Source organism: Schistocerca piceifrons, chromosome 3 (assembly GCF_021461385.2).
Source record: "Schistocerca piceifrons isolate TAMUIC-IGC-003096 chromosome 3, iqSchPice1.1, whole genome shotgun sequence".
NCBI lineage: Eukaryota > Metazoa > Arthropoda > Insecta > Orthoptera > Acrididae > Schistocerca > Schistocerca piceifrons.
In genome coordinates this window covers 498,972,300-498,996,892 of record NC_060140.1, presented here as the reverse complement: position 1 = coordinate 498,996,892, position 24,593 = coordinate 498,972,300, and the positions used below count along the sequence as shown (strand labels likewise).

At 43.3% G+C, this 24,593-nt stretch overlaps 2 protein-coding genes across 3 annotated transcripts in view; one reads left to right on the top strand and one right to left on the bottom strand.

The window, feature by feature from the left end:
- The window catches only part of LOC124790130 (protein melted), a 253,327-nt gene that overhangs the window by 23,407 nt on the left and 205,327 nt on the right, over window positions 1–24,593 (bottom strand). The window lies entirely within an intron of this gene.
- LOC124790131 (tRNA pseudouridine synthase-like 1) overlaps window positions 1–24,593 on the top strand; it is a 221,931-nt gene that overhangs the window by 109,279 nt on the left and 88,059 nt on the right. The window contains exon 8 of one of the 2 annotated variants that reach the window (XM_047257709.1): window positions 5,977–6,097. The exons of the other annotated variant lie outside the window; for it this stretch is intronic. Within the exon in view, the coding sequence (XP_047113665.1) occupies window positions 5,977–6,063 (87 nt within the window). The 3' untranslated portion in view covers window positions 6,064–6,097. Of the gene's footprint in view, window positions 1–5,976; window positions 6,098–24,593 lie in introns of those variants that run through there. 2 annotated transcript variants of the gene reach the window in all.

Here is a 24,593-nt window from a genome sequence, read left to right as displayed (position 1 = left end):
TGGGAGAATTCTTGGACCACAGCAGAATCCATGACAACATCAAGTTCATGGTGGAGTTAGACACAGGGTGCTTTGCCTTTCCTCAACATCCTTATCTGCCAGAAAGCAAATGGGTGTCTCAGCCACAGTGTTTAATGGAAACCCGCCCACGTGGAGTGATACCTGCATGCTACCAACTATTATCACCCTTTGCAGGAAAGTTCTGTTCTGATGACCTTTGTGCATCAAGCAGGAAGCCATTTCAGATGCTGAAAGCATTCCAAAGGAACTGAGCCACTTAACGAAATGTATTCATAGAAAAAGACTACAAAAATTGCCAGATTTCACAAGCCATCTCGCCAAAGAAGCAGAAGACCCCTGAGGAGGACATGGAGAAGCTTGCATTGTTGCTGCTCTGTGGCTCAGTACCAGGAAACATTAGCAGAGGTGTAAAATCAATTTGATCCTCAGGGACCCAGCTAAAATTCGACAACTAATGAGGCCTGTGAAAGATGATGTAGGTACAAGGTGTACAACTTTGCTTCCGTTGTTTGCTGATAGGTGGTGACAACGGTAAGAAGCGGTTGAAAGAAACAGATCGCAGACGTCAGGCAATTAGCTTGATCCTCGGTCAACATAACCTCATTCAAACATTAGTCGATTTGTGTCTGCATCATATAGTTGTTCTTGATTATTTGTCAGTTTACGAGGCTAATTCTTGTCATTTGCGGAAGGTGCTACTGTTTTGTTTCAATATGAAGAAAACAGTGGCTGTGTCTCATCGAATGCTCTCAAGTAAGTATGGTAAAAATGCTATTAGTGAAAGAACGTGTCGTGAGTGGTTTCAACGCTTCAAGAACGGTGATTTTAATGTCGTAGACCGGCATAGTGGTGGAAGAGAGAATGTTTTCGAAGATGCATAATTGGAGACATTGCTGAGTGAAGACTCGTGTCAAACTCAAGAAGAATTGGCACGATTAGTGGGAGTGACACAACAAGCCATTTCAAAATGTCTCAAGGCTATGGGTGGTTCCCGCCTGAGTTAAAACCAAGAGACGTTGAACAGCATTTGTTTGTGAACAGTTGCTTCAGAGGCAAAAACAGAAGTGATTTCTGCATCACATTGTGACCGGGGATGAAAAATGTGTTCATTACGATAACCCTAAAGGCAAAAAATCATGGGGGTATCCCGGCCATGTTTTCAGTCGATGGCCAAACCGAATATTCACGACTCCAAGATCATTCTCTGCATTTGGTGGGACCAGCTCAGCATTGTGTACTATTAGGTGTTAAAACCAAGTGAAACAATCATAGGTGCTTGTTATTGAATGCAATTAATGCGTTTGAGCAGAGCATTAAAAGACAAATGGCTGCAATACAGAGAGAGGCACAATAAAGTGATTTTGCAACACAACACTCGACCCCTTGTTGCAAAAGAGGTCAAAATGTACTTGGAAACCTTCAAATGGGAAGTCCTACCCCACCTGCCGTGTTCTCCAGACATTGCTCCCTCTGACTATCACCTGCTTAGATCAATGACGCACGGCCTGGCTGACCAACACTTCCGATCTCATGAAGAAGTCACAAACTGGATCGGTTTGTGGATCGCTTCAAAAGATGAACAATTTTTTCGATGCAGGATTGGTACACATCCCAAAAGATGGAAGAAAGTAGTGGCCAGCAATGGAAAATACTTTGAATGATACACATGTAACCAATTTGTTTCATTAAAGCCTCAAATGTTGGGGAAAAAAATAGCAGGAGCAAAGCTGTACACCGTGTACATAAAATACTGTGTGAGTGTGGAGAGTTTTATGTTGGACAGACTGTAGATACTGTTGAACAGCCCTGCGTAGAACATGGGAGATGTGTTCGCCTATGCTATCCTGAGAAATCAATGGTAGTGGAAAATGCTCTAGAAAACTGACACCATTTTGCATTTGCCGAAGCATCTGTTATTACATCATAAAAGAAGCAATCAAGATACAAATTTCATTCAACACCATCAATAAAGCCTGTGGCCTGCAGCTGAGTACAGCTTGGAACCTGGCCACTGAAAGAATGAAGCGGATCTATTACATTTAACAAATGATTGTTAAATTTAATTGCAACCTGTGACTCATCATTTTTAGCCCTTCCATTCAGTTCAATACTGATGTTATGCTGTTCTGTGGATGATTGTCCTGTCTCTCGTTTCACTACATTCCATATAGTCTTAAGTTTATAGTCGAATTACTGGTTTCTGATATTATGTGCTTGTTCCTTCATTTTTTTTTTAAATATCTTTTCTTAGTAATTTTAAGTAGTTCTTGTAGTGTGCAATTACTGCAGGATCTCTACTTGTTCTTGCCAACAGATACAATTCCCTTTTCCTTTCACAACACACTCTAATCTCTCCAGTCATCCATGGTTTTTTATATTGGTATTTAATGTCCTTTCTGATTAGCTTATGCGGAAAGCTATTTTCAAATAATGATATGAATATATCATGGAATAGATTAAATTTATGTTAGCATTTGGTTTAGTATAAATTTCATTCCAGGTCATCTCTTGCAAACCATTCTTAAAAATCATTTTTCCTGGAGTCATTAATAATTTTAACCGATTTCCACTGATGAGTATCTGCACTGCAAAGCACTATCTCATTTATCCTAACTAACTGTGCATCATGATCAGAGATAGCATTTTTTACTGAGCACGCTGTAATTCTCTTGCTTTGAACTTCACCATTATCATTATGGTCTTACCGTCTATATCCACCTGTGTTGTAAAATTAATTGTTGTTGTTGTGGTCTTCAGTCCTGAGACTGGTTTGATGCAGCTCTCCATGCTACTCTATCCTGTGCAAGCTTCTTCATCTCCCAGTACCTACTGCAACCTACATCCTTCTGAATCTGCTTAGTGTATTCATCTCTTGGTCTCCCTCTACGATTTTTACCCTCCACGCTGCCCTCCAATACTAAATTGGTGATCCCTCGATGTCTCGGAACATGTCCTACCAACCGATCCCTTCTTCTAGTCAAGTTGTGCCACAAGCTCCTCTTCTCCCCAATTCTATTCAATACTTCCTGTTTAGTTATGTGATCTACCCATCTAATCTTCAGCATTCTTCTGTAGCACCACATTTCGAAAGCTTCTATTCTCTTCTTGTCTAAACTATTTATCATCCACGTTTAACTTCCGTACATGGCTACACTCCATACAAATACTTTCAGAAATGACTTCCTGACACTTAAATCTATACTCGATGTTAACAAATTTTTCTTCTTCAGAAACGCTTTCCTTGCCATTGCCAGTCTACATTTTATATCCTCTCTACCTTGACCATCGTCAGTTATTTTGCTCCCCAAATAGCAAAACTCCTTTACTACTTTGAGTGTCTCATTTCCTAATCTAATTCTCTCAGCATCAGCCGATTTAATTTGACTACATTCCATTATCCTCATTTTGCTTTTGTTGATGTTCATCTTGTACCCTCCTTTCAAGACACTGTCCATTCCGTTCAGCTGCTCTTCCAAGTCCTTTGCTGTTTCTGACAGAATTACAATGTCATCGGCGAACCTCAAAGTTTTTATTTCTTCTCCATGGATTTTAATACCTACTCTGAACTTTTCTTTTGTTTCCTTTATTGCTTGCTCAATATACAGATTGAATAACATCGGGGAGAGGCTACAACCCTGTCTCACTCCCTTCCCAACCACTGCTTCCCTTTCATACCCCTCGACTCTTATCACTGCCATCTGCTTTCTGTACAAATTGTAAATAGCCTTTCGCTCCCTGTATTTTACCCCTGCCTTCTTCAGAATTTGAAAGAGAGTATTCCAATCAACATTGTCAAAAGCTTTTCTAAGTCTACAAATGCTAGAAACGTAGGTTTGCCTTTCCTTAATCTTTCTTCTAAGATAAAGTTAAGTCTAAGATAAAGTTAATTACAGAAATCAAATTGCAGAGGAAAAAAATAAAAAGAAGGTGCCAAGATCAATTTTCCTATCAGAAGAGTCACCACAGATTATTAACTGCTTTCTGCTGTCTGAGAGATAGCATAGAGAGAGAGAGAGAGAGAGAGAGAGAGAGAGAGAGAGAGAGAGAGAAAGCGTAGTAAGGAATCCAAATTCCTCATAAACAGTTCGAAATTTTTCAGTGGGGAACTATATACAGTTACAATTAAAAGTGAACTACTATTTGAACAATGGGAACTCCAGTTTGGAATAACAACAATATAAGGAAAATGACAGACTGCTACTCACTGCAAAGGACACACTGAGTTGCAGACAGGCACAATGAAAAGACTATTGCACAGTTAGTTTTTGGTCCAAGACTTCTTCAGAAGAGGAAACACATGCAGATACACACACACGCACGCACACACACACACACACACACACACACACACACACACACGCGCACACACACACACACACAGATACATTCATTCACGCAAGCGAGCACACTTCACGTACACGACCTCCATATCCAGCAGCTTGGACCAGAATCCAACTGTCATCTTGAATGAAATCAGCTATCTGGAAGGGGTGAAAATGGGGTGGGATAGCAGTGTAAGGAGGGGCAGGGGGAAGAAGAGCACTGCCTTGTCGAGCAAATAGAGACTATGAAGGCATGGTAAGACTGCTACCAGGCACATTGTTGGGAGACTGTGGGGCAAGGAGGTGGGGGCAGAGGAGGGGGGGTAATGGAAAAGGAGAGGATCAGAGAAGGGGAAAAGACAGGTGGGTGCATTGGAAGAGGGTGGCACACAATGAGGCTGAGGGTACATGAACAGGAAGGAGGTGGTAGAACAGAGAGTGGGGTGGTGTGTGGAATCAGTAGATTAGTGTAGGTTCAGGTGGAGTTAATTTTGGGGGCAGGATAACTTCCATATGCACAGTTCAGGAAAGCTGATGGTGGAGGCGAAGATCCAGATGGCCCGTGTTGCACACCAGCCACTGAAATCAAGCACATTATGTTCAGCTGCATGTTTTGCCACAGGGTGGTCTACTTTGCTTTTATTCTACTCCATCAGAGGCTGGGCCTCTATGCAAGCAGCCATGTCATGTATCAGGTCTGCTGCAATCATTGCATGACTTTTTATATTGGTAAGACTATGAACCAGGTGTCCCCCAGGATGAATGGCCGCTGCAAAGCTGTGGCCAAGAGCGAAGTAGACAACCCTCTGGCACAACATGCAGCTGAACGTAACAATTTGATTTCAATGGCTGCTTCACAACCCAGGCCATCTGGATCCTCCCCTCTAACACCACCTTCTCTGAACTGAGTTATCCTTACAATGCCATGCCCAAAATTATCCCGGTCTCAAACTACTATAACCTACTGCTCCACACATTTCACCCAACAGTTTCCACACTCTCTCTCCTATCACTTTCTCCCTATTCATGCCTCCACCTATTATGAGGCAAGCTGGGATAATTTTAATTCCCCTCTTGTTTTGTCATCTTATTCCTTAAAATTCGTTTTGTTACTTTTAACTGATTACGATTAGCATATGCAGGTATAATCTGCATTTTGATATAAGAGAAAGATTGGCCCTCAGTTTTAAAGGATATAACACCAGATCTAATTTTGTGCTTAGTTTTAGGTATGTTATTGATTTTATTATTTATTTTGACTATTCCTTGTTAGTATCTATTGTTATAGGGTGAAATCAGTAATTGTTTCGTAACTCAAATTCTATTGTTGACGTATAAACAAATATAAATTCTGTACTAATTATAAACATTTGGGAGACGAAACAATAGCATTATTAAAGGATCTACTGGCTCTATTCAAAAACATGTAACAAAACCAGCCCTTCACTAATTCCAAATTAATCAACAGTTTTGTCACAATTATTGTTAATTTCATCATTTACACAAATAATTCGGCCTAAACCTTGTAATAGAATAAACTGTTAAAAAGATAGAATTTTTTGATGTATTCAGTTAATTTAATGAGTTAAGTTTCAATTGTAATTTCTATAAATTAAACATAAAAAATGTGTAGTTTCAGCACCTATTATTGAAAGGATATATAAGGGCCCAATTTTTGGTCATGAGACAGTCAGCCCACAGCCAAGTTTCAACCGAGTAACCTGTGCTTGTTAGAACAACAACAATGCTTCAATTTAACTGTGAAATAAGTGTTAAACAATTAGTCCATGTGTAAAAACCAATGACAGTGACTGCTCCATATGTACCTCATTATTCTTCAAGATCTGTGGACTTTGTGGTTATGTTTTTACTGCTCGTAGATGTTCAACAGTAAACTATTGTAGCAGAATGCGGAGTTTCACCTGCAAACTATTAATGAGGCTTATCGCAAGTTAAACAATAGTGCACTGGCCATGTAACTGTGTATTATTGGGGGGGGGGGGGGGTTGTGAACAGTGAAATTAAAGTACTATGAAAAACAAATGTGCACCTGTCGGCTACATAATTTGCAGTAGTCAGTGTCGGAATCCACAACCCATTTTTTCAGCCAGTGTAGCAACGCAGTACATCGACACCAAGGACAACAAACGAAGAAAATAAAAGCAGGTGGGACCACCGCACACCCTCGCTGAATGCCACTATGTGCCAATGCACCCACCCTTCCCTCCTCCTCTCCTTTTACCCCCCACCCCCTACTAGCTCCACCTCACTGCCTCACAGCCTCCCAACACTACACCTGGTGGCAGTCTTGTCAAGTCCATATCTAGTCCCTGCAAACACACACACACACACACACACACACACACACACACACACACACACACACACACACACTGCCACACAGTACTCTTCTCTGCCCCAGCCTGTACCCTACTACCCCTTTCCCGCCCCCTCCAGATTGCTGCTTTTGTTCAATGTGACAACTGCATTCTGATCTGAGTTGCCAGAGATGGTGGTATGGTGGTCATGTGTGATTGGGGTGAGCTTGATTGTGTGAACGAATGAGTGTGTTTTCTATTCTTAAGAAAGCTTTGCTGAAAGCTAAATGTGTAACAGTCTTTTTGCTGTGCCTGTCTGCAACTCAACACATTTCGGGAGCAGAGAATTTGTTGTAAGGATAAGGTGAGTAGCAATCCTTCTTTTTCTTTACATTGTTGAACTGTTCTTCAGTCCTAATTTGGGAGTATACACTTCTGTGTGCTGGTCACTAAAATATTTAATTGTCTCAATGTTTTTTAACGTGTGTTCTGTCTTAACGTTCCTCCTTTTTCCATATTAGTTCTACATGTGTAAGATGCTAGAATGTACTCTTTTATACATATTTTTTCTACCCTTGAGGTTACGTAGTGTCCAGATAGGCACAGGATGTCTACCTTCCCAGAGTCTCTACATTTTACAAATAGACAAGAAGCTCTTCTATGTTATTACTCAATCCTCTAATATTTTGGGGCCAATGACCTTGCTGTTTGGTCTCCTCCCCCAACTCAACCAACCAATCAATTTTGACGAAATAAGCTAATCTTATTTTTCTGCACATTCTTTACCTTTTTGCAAGGTTCTTATGTTATTTACCTTCTTTTAAAGCAGGATATGTTAATCCTGATTCTAACCTAAATAAGGAATCTCTCTGACAACAGTAACTACAGGGACCTTGCAGTGTGTGATGGTGACCGCTCCCCTCCCCCTCGCCCCAGCACATTTTCTGCAAGAAGCTCAGCCAACCTACCATTCCCTCTCCTATACCGTGTAGGACATGTCTAGTACATTCCCATCTCCCAACTGCAGCAAAAGGGACTGCACTCATATGTGATTTCTTTTGAATCAGCAGCAGCCTGCTCAACTCTGTGTTCACATGGCTCACATCTGTATTAACCCAGGGCTGTCCCTATTGTGTAATTTCTGCTTTTACCCTCATTGTTCCCTGCTCCACTAATTATGATAACCTAAGCCTCCTTGTCAAAATCTTTACAAAGATACCCTAAGTCGTCTGTCACCTGGATAAGGCTAGCACTTGGCTTCACAATACTTGTGACCTGGTACCTTGTCCCTTATCTCTCCTGTACCATCTGGCCTACAGACCTCCTATGGCCATACCTAGCAGCAAGACTTTTTTTCTGCCTACTCTCTTTTGGTACCAACCAACACTTGTGGTTTCTTTGGTAGTCATCCACTGCAGCTTACAGTTACCTACAGCTGGATGAGGCCCTTAGCTACAGCTGGATGATGCCCTTCACCTCCTACTTCAGTAACAAGCCAAATTGAGTCGAGACTGTAAGCTCAAATGTAGATGAAGAAGTTAAAGAACTTTTCCTTTCTCAACCACTGCTTGTTAGATTTACCCACTTCCCACAATATCTTTTCCCTTTCAACCTATCTAGTTCCAATTTTGTTTGATCTAAATTCAGCCTGGAGAGCACAAAGTTTGCCTCCTGTTCAGTGATTTTCTTGTCTTTTCTGCAAAGCCTACAGTTCCTGGAAGAGCCTCATTGAGTTTCCTATTCAGTTCACCACTGCAATCACCCACGCGAAATTCCAACCCACAATCAACACATACCACTCCCTCTCTGATTATTCCTTGGCAACATCCACACTAACCATGCATTGCAATACAGATTACACACTTAAAAACAGAATTACATCACTACACTACACTAATTTGTATTACTTATGAAATTCTTGATCTGCACCTGCAAATGTTTATCATTGGTCCACATCTGCGGATATTAAAAGCTAGCCTTGCACCTGCTGAAGCCCTTATGTACAGCTTCACATTTTGCTGTGAATAAATGGCTGGACGTTGTGAATGTCATTTGTATCAAATTTTTACATTTTTAGATCCAGCAGCAGTACACAACATTTTTGTTCCATATTTCCTTTTATGGCCTATCGATAAGCAGAGATGACAAAAATACTTGTATCACTAGATTATTGATTTGCTGGACCAGGAATTGAACCTGGATAATCTGTTTATCACAAGTGGGCCACCTTAGCACTTTGACTATCCAAGCACACTCCCTAGACTGAACCAAACTTCCATAGACACCTATCTATTTCTTCTCAAGTAATTCATTTACCCACAATCACACATCTCGTCATTCCCATGTAGGTTTTTAGAATCAAGGTAAACAGTAAGTCATGCAATACTGTCAGATAAAATGACATATGAAAATATTCTAAACATAATTAAAGCAATTCTTTGGTCAACAGCAATATAAGATGACATGCCTATCACAAGAATTGCCAGTCTCGGACAAATGCAACAGACAAAATCCATTGTGAGGCTTAGTAGCAACAAACGAAGCGGGCACAAGATGATGTGTATGGCAATGCACACAGGTTGTCTGTAGTGAACGTATCTGTCCGTCCCCGGTAGCTGTGTGGTCAGCATGGCAGAATGTCAATCCTAAGAGCCCAGGTTCGATTCCTGGCTGGGTCGGAGATTTTCTCCACTCAGGGACTGGGAGTTGTGTTGTGCTAATCATCATCATTTCATCCCCATCGACGCGCAAGTTGCCGAAGTGGTGTCAAATAGAAAGACTTGCACCCAGTGAACGGTATACCCGATGGGAGGCCCTAATCACACAACATTTTCATTTTTTTAGTGAATGTATCTTACTATAACTGATTTTTATCATATCATTAAATACTGATCTGCCTTACAATACATTAAACACAATTTGCTGCTTCAAGCACTATTTACTAATGAAATTAGCATAATGTTTTGAATTTGTAAATAACACTGCTGTACTGTCCTGGATCTGAAAATAATAATGACAGAACTCTGAAACAAATATTTTAACAAATTGGTCAAAATAGTATTATTTGTAGTTATATATGGATTTTAATAAACCAGGAAAAAGCACGCTCATGAAATGAGACATATTTCTGTGTTTCACATGAGTCAAAGGGAAAAAGAATTGTGAAATCATTGCAATTCATGTATATTGATGAAAGATACATTCTGATGGAGAGATCAGATACTGTAGTAGACAGGGTAACTCTTCTGTCATGCAAGATTATCAGAATATGGCTTTATCAAAAGCGCAAAGCTAATATTTATATCCCAAAAATCTGGAAACTATCATGAAGAGATGAATAGTGTTGTATTTAAACACTGCCTTTTAGATGTATTACATGGTTTAGATGATGCTTGTGTGATTGTCATGAATGCCAGTTATCAAAATAAGTGCAAAGAAGCAACAAAAGCAAAAACTATTTCAATCTTAGGCCGCTATACGAAAGTGGATATGTTGGAAGAAGTCATCGGCCACAAGCACAGTTACCATCAATTTGAATTTGACAGCTTAACAGCAGAAATGGGTCATGAGAGTGTGATGGAAAATGTGCGAGTTCTAGTTAACGGACAGGTTGTATTCTGAAAATGCTTTCAGAATGAAAAATGTGCAGAATTTAATTCAGGAACCCATTCATGCATAGACTTTGGTTAAAATTTACAGAACAATGATTTTCTGAAGAAATGCACCAGAGAAAAATCTGATGAAACCATTGCCACTGCTTCAAATGACTCCTCAGATACTGTGCGTGTGTGTGTGTGTGTGTGTGTGTGTGTGTGTGTTTGTAGACTTTATGGGCACTCAACGATGAGGTTACCAGTGCTTTGACAAATGTTAAAGGAAATGAATGTGGATACAATTGCTGAAATTGTAGCACACAGAGAGCATGTAGCCTACAAAATGACATTCCTGCACCAACTCCTGCCTCACTCGGATTGAATCACATAACAACTCTATTGGACACACCTTAACACCTTAAGACAATGGAGAATGGGTGAAAGGTAGGATACCATGGATTAAAACACAACTAAAATGACAGAGGAGCTAAACCAATGCCACAGGCAAATGTGACCAGCTAACCATTTACAAAAAATGTGAGTGACCTAGTCACCATCCTAAGATACTGATTTTTCGGATACACTTAGTTCTTCAGAACAGGACATTTAAAAATCATGAAATGTCATGTTTCATTTTCTTTTCCCTTCCCAAAGCTGTCTTCCCTTTCTTATCTCCTCCCAGAAATTTATCAATATGAGGCACAACAGCCACCGGACATACACTGCCTATGCTGGCCAGTTTGTCAATATTACTTGTGGGAAGCAAAAGCCCTCTTGTTTCTGCTTTGTTCTGTGGGTTAAAAGGACGTGCAAAGGTAAGGAATGCTTGGATATTTACATAATCAAAACAGAAATAGCTTTATAATTTAACAGATGAATACTTTGTTTTCTAATGATATACCTCATAAATCATATGACAATACATAACTATGGAGATGCGGAAGAATGGCAATATGGTTCCAAGTTCAAGTATCAGTCTGGCACACAGTTTTAATCTGTCAGGAAGTTTGACATAGTTGCTATTTAACTACAGTACAAAGATGATGTGACTTACCAAACGAAAGCACTGGCAGGTCGATAGACACACAAAAAAACACAAACATACACACAAAATTCAAGCTTTTGCAACAAACTGTTGCCTCATCAGGAAAGAGGGAAGGAGAGGGAAAGACGAAAGGATGTGGGTTTTAAGGGAGAGGGTAAGCAGTCATTCCAATTCCGGGAGCGGAAAGACTTACCTTAGGGGGAAAAAAGGACGGGTATACACTCGCACACACGCACATATCCATCCACACATACAGACACAAGCAGACATATATATATATATATATATATATATATATATATATATATATATATAACCGTTGGTTGCGAAAGCTAGAATTTTGTGTGTATGTTTGTGTGTCTATCGACCTGCCAGCGCTTTTGTTTGGTAAGTCTCATCATCTTTGTTTTTAGATATATTTTTCCCACGTGGAATGTTTCCCTCTATTTTTATATATATATATATATATATATATGGTTGCCTCGTCAGGAAAGAGGGAAGGAGAAGGAAAGACAAAAGGATATGGGTTCCAAGGGAGAGGGCAAGGAGTCACTCCAATCCCAGGAGCGGAAAGACTCACCTTAGGGGGAAAAAAGGACAGGTATACACTCGCACACACACACATATCCATCCACACATACACAGACACAAGCAGACATTTGTAAAGGCAAAGAGTTTGGGCAGAGATGTCAGTCGGGGCGGATGTACAGAGGCAAAGACGAAGTTGAAAGACAGGTGAGGTATGAGCGGCGGCAAATTGAAATTAGAAATTAGCGGAGATTGAGGCCTGGCGGATAGCGAGAAGAAAGGATATGCTGAAGGGCAAGTTCCCATCTCCGGAGTTCTGACAGGTTGGTGTTAGTGGGAAGTATCCAGATAACCCGGACGGTGTAACACTGTGCCAAGATGTGCTGGCCGTGCACCAAGGCATGTTTAGCCACAGGGTGATCCTCATTACCAACAAACACTGTCTGCCTGTGTCCATTCATGCGAATGGACAGTTTGTTGCTGGTCATTCCCACATAGAACGCTTCACAGTGTAGGCAGGTCAGTTGGTAAATCACGTGGGTGCTTTCACACGTGGCTCTGCCTTTGATCGTGTACACCTTCCGGGTTACAGGACTGGAATAGGTGGTGGTGGGAGGGTGCATGGGACAGGTTTTACACCGGGGGCGGTTACAGGGGTAGGAGCCAGAGGGTAGGGAAGGTGGTTTGGGGATTTCATAGGGATGAACTAAGAGGTTGCGAAGGTTAGGTGGACGGCGGAAAGACACTCTTGGTGGAGTGGGGAGGATTTCATGAAGGATGGATCTCATTTCAGGGCAGGATTTGAGGAAGTCGTATCCCTGCTGGAGAGCCACATTCAGAATCTGATCCAGTCCCGGAAAGTATCCTGTCACAAGTGGGGCACTTTTGGGGTTCTTCTGTGGAAGGTTCCGGGTTTGAGGAGATGAGGATGTGGCTCTGGTTATTTGCTTCTGTACCAAGTCGGGAGGGTAGTTACGGGATGCAAAAGCTGTTTTCAGGTTGTTGGTGTAATGGTTCAAGGATTCCGGACTGGAGCAGATTCGTTTGCCACGAAGACCTAGGCTGTAGGGAAGGGTCCGTTTGATGTGGAATGGGTGGCAGCTGTCATAATGGAGGTACTGTTGCTTGTTGGTGGGTTTAATGTGGACGGACGTGTGAAGCTGGCCATTGGACAGGTGGAGGTCAACGTCAAGGGAAGTGGCATGGGATTTGGAGTAGGACCAGGTGAATCTGATGGAACCAAAGGAGTTGAGGTTGGAGAGGAAATTCTGGAGTTCTTCTTCACTGTGAGTCCAAATCATGAAGATGTCATCAATAAATCTGTACCAAACTTTGGGTTGGCAGGCCTGGGTAACCAAGAAGGCTTCCTCTAGGCGACCCATGAATAGGTTGGTGTACGAGGGGGCCATCCTGGTACCCATGGCTGTTCCCTTTAATTGCTGGTATGTCTGGCCTTCAAAAGTGAAGAAGTTGTGGGTCAGGATGAAGCTGGCTAAGGCAACGAGGAAAGAGGTTTTAGGTAGGGTGGCAGGTGATCGGCGTGAAAGGAAATGCTCCATCGCAGCGAGGCCCTGGACGTGCGGAATATTTGTGTATAAGGAAGTGACATCAATGGTTACAAGGATGGTTTCCAGGGGTAACAGATTGAGTAAGGATTCCAGGCGTTCGAGAAAGTGGTTGGTGTCTTTGATGAAGGATGGGAGACTGCATGTAATGGGTTGAAGGTGTTGATCTAAGTAGGCAGAGATACGTTCTGTGGTAGCTTGGTAACCAGCTACAATGGGGCGGCCGGGATGATTGGGTTTGTGAATTTTAGGAAGAAGGTAGAAGGTAGGGGTGCGGGGTGTCGGTGGGGTCAGGAGGTTGATGGAGTCAGGTGAAAGGTTTTGCAGGGGGCCTAAGGTTCTGAGGATTCCTTGAAGCTCTGCCTGGACATCGGGAATGGGATTACCTTGGCAAACTTTGTATGTGATGTTGTCTGAAAGCTGACGCAGTCCCTCAGCCACATACTCCCGACGATCAAGTGCCACGGTCGTGGAACCCTTGTCCGCCGGAAGAATGACGATGGATCGGTCAGCCTTCAGATCACGGATAGCCTGGGCTTCAGCAGTGGTGATGTTGGGAGTAGGATTAAGGTTTTTTAAGAAGGATTGAGATGCAAGGCTGGAAGTCAGAAATTCCTGGAAGGTTTGGAGAGGGTGATTTTGTGGAAGAGGAGGTGGGTCCCGCTGCGACGGAGGACGGAACTGTTCCAGGCAGGGTTCAATTTGGATAGTGTCCTGGGGAGTTGGATCATTGGGAGTAGGATTAGGATCATTTTTCTTCGTGGCAAAGTGATATTTCCAGCAGAGAGTACGAGAGTAGGACAGTAAATCTTTGACGAGGGCTGTTTGGTTGAATCTGGGAGTGGGGCTGAAGGTGAGGCCTTTGGATAGGACAGCGGTTTCGGATTGGGAGAGAGGTTTGGAGGAAAGGTTAACTACTGAATTAGAGTGTTGTGGTTCCAGATTGTGTTGATTGGAATTTTGAGGTTTTGGAGGGAGTGGAGCTGGAATTGGGAGATTGAGTAGATGGGAGAGACTGGGTTTGTGTGCAATGAAAGGAGGTTGAGGTTTGCTGAAAGGTTGTGAAGGGTGAGTGACTTGCCTTTCCGGAGGTGGGAAACCAGGAGATTGGATAGTTTTTTGAGGTGGAGGGTGGCATGCTGTTCTAATTTGCGGTTGGCCTGTAGGAGGATGCTCTGAACAGCCGGTGTGGATGTGGGAGAGGAAAGATTAAGGACTTTTATTAAGGATAGGAGTTGACAGGTGTGTTCATTGGCTATGTTGATGTGTAGGTGAAGGATTAGGGGGGTGAGGGCAATGGAAAACAAAGATGATGTGACTTACCAAATGAAAGTGCTGGCAGGTCGATAGACACACAAACAAACACAAACATACACACAAAATTCAAGCTTTCGCAACAAACAGTTGCTTCCTCAGGAAAGAGGGAAGGAGAGCGAAAGACGAAAGGATGTGGGTTTTAAGGGAGAGGGTAAGGAGTCATTCCAATTCCGGGAGCGGAAAGACTTACCTTAGGGAGAAAAAGGGACAGTTATACACTCGCACACACACACACATATCCATCCGCACATACACAGACACAAGCAGACATTTGTAAAGGCAAAGAGTTCTGCCCAAGCATATATGTCTGCCTGTGTCTGTATATGTGTGGATAGATGTGTGTGTGTGCGAGTGTATACCCGTCCTTTTTTCCCCCTAAGGTAAGTCTTTCTGCTCCCAGGATTGGAATGACTCCTTACCCTCTCCCTTAAAACCCACATCCTTTCATCTTTCCCTCTCCTTCCCTCTTTCCTGACGAAGCAACCGTTGGTTGCGAAAGCTAGAATTCTGTGTGTACGTTTGTGTTTGTTTGTGTGTCTATCGACGTGCCAGCGCTTTCGTTTGGTAAGTCACATCATCTTTGTTTTTATATATATATATATATATATATATATATATTATATATAAAAACAAAGATGAGGTGACTTACCGAACAAAAGCGCTGGCAGGTCGATAGACACACAAACAAACACAAACATACACACAAAATTCAAGCTTTCGCAACAAACTGTTGCCTCATCAGGAAAGAGGGAAGGAGAGGGGAAGACGAAAGGAAGTGGGTTTTAAGGGAGAGGGTAAGGAGTCATTCCAATCCCGGGAGCGGAAAGACTTACCTTAGGGGGAAAAAAGGACAGGTATACACTCGCACACACGCACATATCCATCCACACATACAGACACAAGCAGACATATATATATATATATATATATATATATAACCGTTGGTTGCGAAAGCTAGAATTTTGTGTGTATGTTTGTGTGTCTATCGACCTGCCAGCGCTTTTGTTTGGTAAGTCTCATCATCTTTGTTTTTAGATATATTTTTCCCACGTGGAATGTTTCCCTCTATTTTTATATATATATATATATATATATATATATATATATATATATATATATATATATATATATATAATGGAAGGAAACATTCCACGTGGGAAAAATTATATATAAAAACAAAGATGAGGTGACTTACCGAACAAAAGCGCTGGCAGGTCGATAGACACACAAACAAACACAAACACACACACAAAATTCAAGCTTTCGCAACAAACTGTTGCCTCATCTCCTTACCTCTTTCCTGATGAGGCAACAGTTTGTTGCGAAAGCTTGAATTTTGTGTGTGTGTTTGTGTTTGTTTGTGTGTCTATCGACCTGCCAGCGCTTTTGTTCGGTAAGTCACCTCATCTTTGTTTTTATATATATATATATATATATATATAGCGCTGGCAGGTCGATAGACACACAAACAAACACAAGCATACACACAAAATTCTAGCTTTCGCAACCAATGGTTGCCTCGTCAGGAAAGAGGGAAGGAGAAGGAAAGACAAAAGGATATGGGTTCCAAGGGAGAGGGCAAGGAGTCACTCCAATCCCAGGAGCGGAAAGACTCACCTTAGGGGGAAAAAAGGACAGGTATACACTCGCACACACACACATATCCATCCACACATACACAGACACAAGCAGACATTTGTAAAGGCAAAGAGTTTGGGCAGAGATGTCAGTCGGGGCGGATGTACAGAGGCAAAGACGAAGTTGAAAGACAGGTGAGGTATGAGCGGCGGCAAATTGAAATTAGAAATTAGCGGAGATTGAGGCCTGGCGGATAGCGAGAAGAAAGGATATGCTGAAGGGCAAGTTCCCATCTCCGGAGTTCTGACAGGTTGGTGTTAGTGGGAAGTATCCAGATAACCCGGACGGTGTAACACTGTGCCAAGATGTGCTGGCCGTGCACCAAGGCATGTTTAGCCACAGGGTGATCCTCATTACCAACAAACACTGTCTGCCTGTGTCCATTCATGCGAATGGACAGTTTGTTGCTGGTCATTCCCACATAGAACGCTTCACAGTGTAGGCAGGTCAGTTGGTAAATCACGTGGGTGCTTTCACACGTGGCTCTGCCTTTGATCGTGTACACCTTCCGGGTTACAGGACTGGAATAGGTGGTGGTGGGAGGGTGCATGGGACAGGTTTTACACCGGGGGCGGTTACAGGGGTAGGAGCCAGAGGGTAGGGAAGGTGGTTTGGGGATTTCATAGGGATGAACTAAGAGGTTGCGAAGGTTAGGTGGACGGCGGAAAGACACTCTTGGTGGAGTGGGGAGGATTTCATGAAGGATGGATCTCATTTCAGGGCAGGATTTGAGGAAGTCGTATCCCTGCTGGAGAGCCACATTCAGAATCTGATCCAGTCCCGGAAAGTATCCTGTCACAAGTGGGGCACTTTTGGGGTTCTTCTGTGGAAGGTTCCGGGTTTGAGGAGATGAGGATGTGGCTCTGGTTATTTGCTTCTGTACCAAGTCGGGAGGGTAGTTACGGGATGCGAAAGCTGTTGTCAGGTTGTTGGTGTAATGGTTCAAGGATTCCGGACTGGAGCAGATTCGTTTGCCACGAAGACCTAGGCTGTAGGGAAGGGTCCGTTTGATGTGGAATGGGTGGAAGCTGTCATAATGCAGGTACTGTTGCTTGTTGGTGGGTTTGATGTGGACGGACGTGTGAAGCTGGCCATTGGACAGATGGAGGTCAACGTCAAGGAAAGTGCCGTGGGATTTGGAGTAGGACCAGGTGAATCTGATGGAACCAAAGGAGTTGAGGTTGGAGAGGAAATTCTGGAGTTCTTCTTCACTGTGAGTCCAAATCATGAAGATGTCATCAATAAATCTGTACCAAACTTTGGGTTGGCAGGCCTGGGTAACCAAGAAGGCTTCCTCTAGGCGACCCATGAATAGGTTGGTGTACGAGGGGGCCATCCTGGTACCCATGGCTGTTCCCTTTAATTGCTGGTATGTCTGGCCTTCAAAAGTGAAGAAGTTGTGGGTCAGGATGAAGCTGGCTAAGGCAACGAGGAAAGAGGTTTTAGGTAGGGTGGCAGGTGATCGGCGTGAAAGGAAATGCTCCATCGCAGCGAGGCCCTGGACGTGCGGAATATTTGTGTATAAGGAAGTGACATCAATGGTTACAAGGATGGTTTCCAGGGGTAACAGATTGAGTAAGGATTCCAGGCGTTCGAGAAAGTGGTTGGTGTCTTTGATGAAGGATGGGAGACTGCATGTAATGGGTTGAAGGTGTTGATCTAAGTAGGCAGAGATACGTTCTGTGGGAGCTTGGTAACCAGCTACAATGGGGCGGCCGGGATGATTGGGTTTGTGAATTTTAGGAAGAAGGTAGAAGGTAGGGGTGCGGGGTGTCGGTGGGGTCAGGAGGTTGATGGAGTCAGGTGAAAGGTTTTGCAGGGGGCCTAAGGTTCTGAGGATTCCTTGAAGCTCTGCCTGGACATCGGGAATGGGATTACCTTGGCAAACTTTGTATGTGATGTTGTCTGAAAGCTGACGCAGTCCCTCAGCCACATACTCCCGACGATCAAGTGCCACGGTCGTGGAACCCTTGTCCGCCGGAAGAATGACGATGGATCGGTCAGCCTTCAGATCACGGATAGCCTGGGCTTCAGCAGTGGTGATGTTGGGAGTAGGATTAAGGTTTTTTAAGAAGGATTGAGATGCAAGGCTGGAAGTCAGAAATTCCTGGAAGGTTTGGAGAGGGTGATTTTGTGGAAGAGGAGGTGGGTCCCGCTGCGACGGAGGACGGAACTGTTCCAGGCAGGGTTCAATTTGGATAGTGTCCTGGGGAGTTGGATCATTGGGAGTAGGATTAGGATCATTTTTCTTCGTGGCAAAGTGATATTTCCAGCAGAGAGTACGAGAGTAGGACAGTAAATCTTTGACGAGGGCTGTTTGGTTGAATCTGGGAGTGGGGCTGAAGGTGAGGCCTTTGGATAGGACAGCGGTTTCGGATTGGGAGAGAGGTTTGGAGGAAAGGTTAACTACTGAATTAGAGTGTTGTGGTTCCAGATTGTGTTGATTGGAATTTTGAGGTTTTGGAGGGAGTGGAGCTGGAATTGGGAGATTGAGTAGATGGGAGAGACTGGGTTTGTGTGCAATGAAAGGAGGTTGAGGTTTGCTGAAAGGTTGTGAAGGGTGAGTGACTTGCCTTTCCGGAGGTGGGAAACCAGGAGATTGGATAGTTTTTTGAGGTGGAGGGTGGCATGCTGTTCTAATTTGCGGTTGGCCTGTAGGAGGATGCTCTGAACAGCCGGTGTGGATGTGGGAGAGGAAAGATTAAGGACTTTTATTAAGGATAGGAGTTGACAGGTGTGTTCATTGGCTATGTTGATGTGTAGGTGAAGGATTAGGGGGGTGAGGGCAATGGAAAACAAAGATGATGTGACTTACCAAATGAAAGTGCTGGCAGGTCGATAGACACACAAACAAACACAAACATACACACAAAATTCAAGCTTTCGCAACAAACAGTTGCTTCCTCAGGAAAGAGGGAAGGAGAGCGAAAGACGAAAGGATGTGGGTTTTAAGGGAGAGGGTAAGGAGTCATTCCAATTCCGGGAGCGGAAAGACTTACCTTAGGGAGAAAAAGGGACAGTTATACACTCGCACACACACACACATATCCATCCGCACATACACAGACACAAGCAGACATTTGTAAAGGCAAAGAGTTCTGCCCAAGCATATATGTCTGCCTGTGTCTGTATATGTGTGGATAGATGTGTGTGTGTGCGAGTGTATACCCGTCCTTTTTTCCCCCTAAGGTAAGTCTTTCTGCTCCCAGGATTGGAATGACTCCTTACCCTCTCCCTTAAAACCCACATCCTTTCATCTTTCCCTCTCCTTCCCTCTTTCCTGACGAAGCAACCGTTGGTTGCGAAAGCTAGAATTCTGTGTGTACGTTTGTGTTTGTTTGTGTGTCTATCGACGTGCCAGCGCTTTCGTTTGGTAAGTCACATCATCTTTGTTTTTATATATATATATATATATATATATATTATATATAAAAACAAAGATGAGGTGACTTACCGAACAAAAGCGCTGGCAGGTCGATAGACACACAAACAAACACAAACATACACACAAAATTCAAGCTTTCGCAACAAACTGTTGCCTCATCAGGAAAGAGGGAAGGAGAGGGGAAGACGAAAGGAAGTGGGTTTTAAGGGAGAGGGTAAGGAGTCATTCCAATCCCGGGAGCGGAAAGACTTACCTTAGGGGGAAAAAAGGACAGGTATACACTCGCACACACGCACATATCCATCCACACATACAGACACAAGCAGACATATATATATATATATATATATATAACCGTTGGTTGCGAAAGCTAGAATTTTGTGTGTATGTTTGTGTGTCTATCGACCTGCCAGCGCTTTTGTTTGGTAAGTCTCATCATCTTTGTTTTTAGATATATTTTTCCCACGTGGAATGTTTCCCTCTATTTTTATATATATATATATATATATATATGGTTGCCTCGTCAGGAAAGAGGGAAGGAGAAGGAAAGACAAAAGGATATGGGTTCCAAGGGAGAGGGCAAGGAGTCACTCCAATCCCAGGAGCGGAAAGACTCACCTTAGGGGGAAAAAAGGACAGGTATACACTCGCACACACACACATATCCATCCACACATACACAGACACAAGCAGACATTTGTAAAGGCAAAGAGTTTGGGCAGAGATGTCAGTCGGGGCGGATGTACAGAGGCAAAGACGAAGTTGAAAGACAGGTGAGGTATGAGCGGCGGCAAATTGAAATTAGAAATTAGCGGAGATTGAGGCCTGGCGGATAGCGAGAAGAAAGGATATGCTGAAGGGCAAGTTCCCATCTCCGGAGTTCTGACAGGTTGGTGTTAGTGGGAAGTATCCAGATAACCCGGACGGTGTAACACTGTGCCAAGATGTGCTGGCCGTGCACCAAGGCATGTTTAGCCACAGGGTGATCCTCATTACCAACAAACACTGTCTGCCTGTGTCCATTCATGCGAATGGACAGTTTGTTGCTGGTCATTCCCACATAGAACGCTTCACAGTGTAGGCAGGTCAGTTGGTAAATCACGTGGGTGCTTTCACACGTGGCTCTGCCTTTGATCGTGTACACCTTCCGGGTTACAGGACTGGAATAGGTGGTGGTGGGAGGGTGCATGGGACAGGTTTTACACCGGGGGCGGTTACAGGGGTAGGAGCCAGAGGGTAGGGAAGGTGGTTTGGGGATTTCATAGGGATGAACTAAGAGGTTGCGAAGGTTAGGTGGACGGCGGAAAGACACTCTTGGTGGAGTGGGGAGGATTTCATGAAGGATGGATCTCATTTCAGGGCAGGATTTGAGGAAGTCGTATCCCTGCTGGAGAGCCACATTCAGAATCTGATCCAGTCCCGGAAAGTATCCTGTCACAAGTGGGGCACTTTTGGGGTTCTTCTGTGGAAGGTTCCGGGTTTGAGGAGATGAGGATGTGGCTCTGGTTATTTGCTTCTGTACCAAGTCGGGAGGGTAGTTACGGGATGCAAAAGCTGTTTTCAGGTTGTTGGTGTAATGGTTCAAGGATTCCGGACTGGAGCAGATTCGTTTGCCACGAAGACCTAGGCTGTAGGGAAGGGTCCGTTTGATGTGGAATGGGTGGCAGCTGTCATAATGGAGGTACTGTTGCTTGTTGGTGGGTTTAATGTGGACGGACGTGTGAAGCTGGCCATTGGACAGGTGGAGGTCAACGTCAAGGGAAGTGGCATGGGATTTGGAGTAGGACCAGGTGAATCTGATGGAACCAAAGGAGTTGAGGTTGGAGAGGAAATTCTGGAGTTCTTCTTCACTGTGAGTCCAGATCACGAAAATGTCATCAATAAATCTGTACCGAACTTCGGGTTGGCAGGCCTGGGTAACCAGGAAGGCTTCCTCTAAGCGACCCATGAATAGGTTGGCATACGAGGGGGCCATCCTGGTACCCATGGCTGTTCCCTTTAATTGTTGGTGTGTCTGGCCTTCAAAAGTGAAGAAGTTGTGGGTCAGGATGAAGCTGGCTAAGGTAATGAGGAAAGAGGTTTTAGGTAGGGCGGCAGGTGTGTGTGTGCGAGTGTATACCTGTCCCTTTTTCCCCCTAAGGTAAGTCTTTCCGCTCCCGGGATTGGAATGACTCCTTACCCTCTCCCTTAAAACCCACATCCTTTCGTCTTTCCCTCTCCTTCCCTCTTTCCTGATGAGGCAACAGTTTTCTGCGAAAGCTTGAATTTTGTGTGTATGTTTGTGTTTGTTTGTGTGTCTGTCGACCTGCCAGCACTTTCATTTGGTAAGTCACATCATCTTTGTTTTTAGATATATTTTTCCTATGTGGAATGTTTCCCTCTATTATATATGTATATATATAATGAGAAATTCCAATAATGAAAATGGACATCAGTGATACATGTATTGGGAGTGAAGCATTGTTTTTGAAGAGTTCACTGCAATGTGCTTTCTGTTGATTTTGGTTATGCACTTTGCATAACATGTGCCTGACAGCATTGTTTTACAGCACACGGGCCATCAGGCCAAAGGCTTCAGACTTATGACATCTGAGGTGTACAATGAGTGGGGGAACTGTGCACAGAATGTGGAGGAGGTGCCTTTTACACTTGTGCCTCCAGCTGTCAGTTTCGCTACTCTGTAGCAGGGTGTTTTATTCCTTTTTTTTTTTTTTTTTTTTGGAGAAAAGAGAAATATCCATACTGAAAATGGATATGAATGATACACACATAGACTATGGGTGAAGTACTGTTCTTGAAGAGGTCACTGCAAGTTGTTCTCTAACTGACACCAGAAGTAATTCTTGCAACATCATTCAGCATTCTGAAAATACTATCCCTGTAAGTTGAATATTTGAGCAAAACTTCAAATGACTTGATCTTCAAGTATGTTTAATTTTGTAATGGACAAAAAAAGTCTAGTTAAAATGTGCTTTAGCATTTTCACCTGTAATATTTACAGTTCCATCTGAAGAACATCAGCTACCTTTGAGAGTTAACTTACATGAAGAAGTACTATCACCAAGAATTGCCTAATATGCTTCAAGGGCAGAGTACAAGATTATGACCAGTATTTGTTCCTACTTTTACTTGCATTCAGGGTCACAGGAAGCTGAATAATAATGTAAAGACAGATGCAGTTGTCCAATGTAACCCTTTCAGGAAGTTAAGCTGATAAAATTTACTTTCCATAATGTAGGGAATGTAAACAATTAAGGTTATCCACAGGAGACATAATACTATTTCATTATTATCCACACACAGAATTTTGAGGAAATCAGTTTGGGGATTATGCTTGAAGTATTGCTGAAAGCACAGGTAGTATGTGGCTTCCAAGAAACCAAGCACTTTCTGAAGCAAAAAATGCTTTAAAGCTATCTGCATAGTATTTCTGATTTTGTGTGTTATGCTTTGAGATACCTGTGAATGACCATGCGGCAATTTGCGACTAGCTGCAGTTCGCCAGAATTGTGTCACGAGCAGATAACAAAATTCCACTGCCTTGCAGAAGGGCTGCTGATCATTGTCACAGAGTAAATTACACTATCTGAAGTACCCAGAAAATATGGTCGGATGTCAAAGTAACTTCGTACACCCACACACAATCAGCGGGTACGTAAATGATTAGAGTTGTAATTCTCTTTGCCAGATAGAATGGCCACCAGAGTGCATTAGTGTTGTTTCATGACCTGGTAGGGTGTCCAAGGGGTGCAAACAGAGTCAGATGTTGAGCAATCACTGTGAAGGACATGGAGATACCATGTATTTGTTTGAGACACCTGACAAAGTTTGAAAGAGCCTCATTACTGGTCTATATTTGGCCAGCTGGTGGAATTGCCAGGTTTACAGGGCATTTGGTGGTAACAGTAGCATGATGAAATACTGCACGTGAACATGTGGGCAGGCATAGTTCTCATCAATGTTCTGACAGAGTATTGTATAACTGCCACAAGGCAGGATCACTGTATTTTGCACCAAGCACACTGTAACACTTTTTGCTTCCATCTGAGAACAAGTAATGGACTACTTTCAGCATTCTGTGTCACACTGTACCACTGGTCAGAGACTAGCAGCAATCAGACTAGAGAATTACTGTCCCACCAGTAGGCCGCATTCGGAGTGGTGCTGTGAATGTGAAGCATGGAGTGTTGGCCAATGAATCGTGTGGTTCTGCACTACCTGGATGTAGAGTATGGCAGTGACCTGCTGAGAGGTTCCATTCTTTCAATATTTTGGAGAGGCACAGTGGTATGACTTTTGTATCATGGTGTGGGGAGCCATAGGGTATGATTTCAGGTCACAGCTGGTGGTGACTGACAGCACAATGTTATGTCATAGACATCCTGCATCTTCATGCATTACATCTCATGCAACAGGACAATGCTCGCCAACGTACGGCACATGTCTCAATGAACTGTCTGCGTGGTTGACGTACTCCAGTGACATGCAAGATCGTCAAATCTGTCCCCGATAAAACGTGTGGGACCAGCTTGGATGTCAACTCAGTCCCAGTGCCAATATCCTGGATATCAAGTATCAGTAACAACAGTTGTGGGGCAGCTTGGCTCAGGAAAGTTTAGAATGGCTTTATGACAATGTTCCCAACCAAATGAGTGCATACATCCAGGCCAGTGGGGGCGCAACTTCATACTAATAAGTGGCCAATACTGCAAAGTTCTTTGCCAATTTGACTTGATTTTATCATCACTGAAATAACATCACATACCATCTAAACCTGCGAAGTTTTCTTCTCCCTTCTTGGGGGTTTCACTTTTTTTGTCAGGTAGTGTATTTAGTGGTAGCCACAGAAAACTCGAAACAC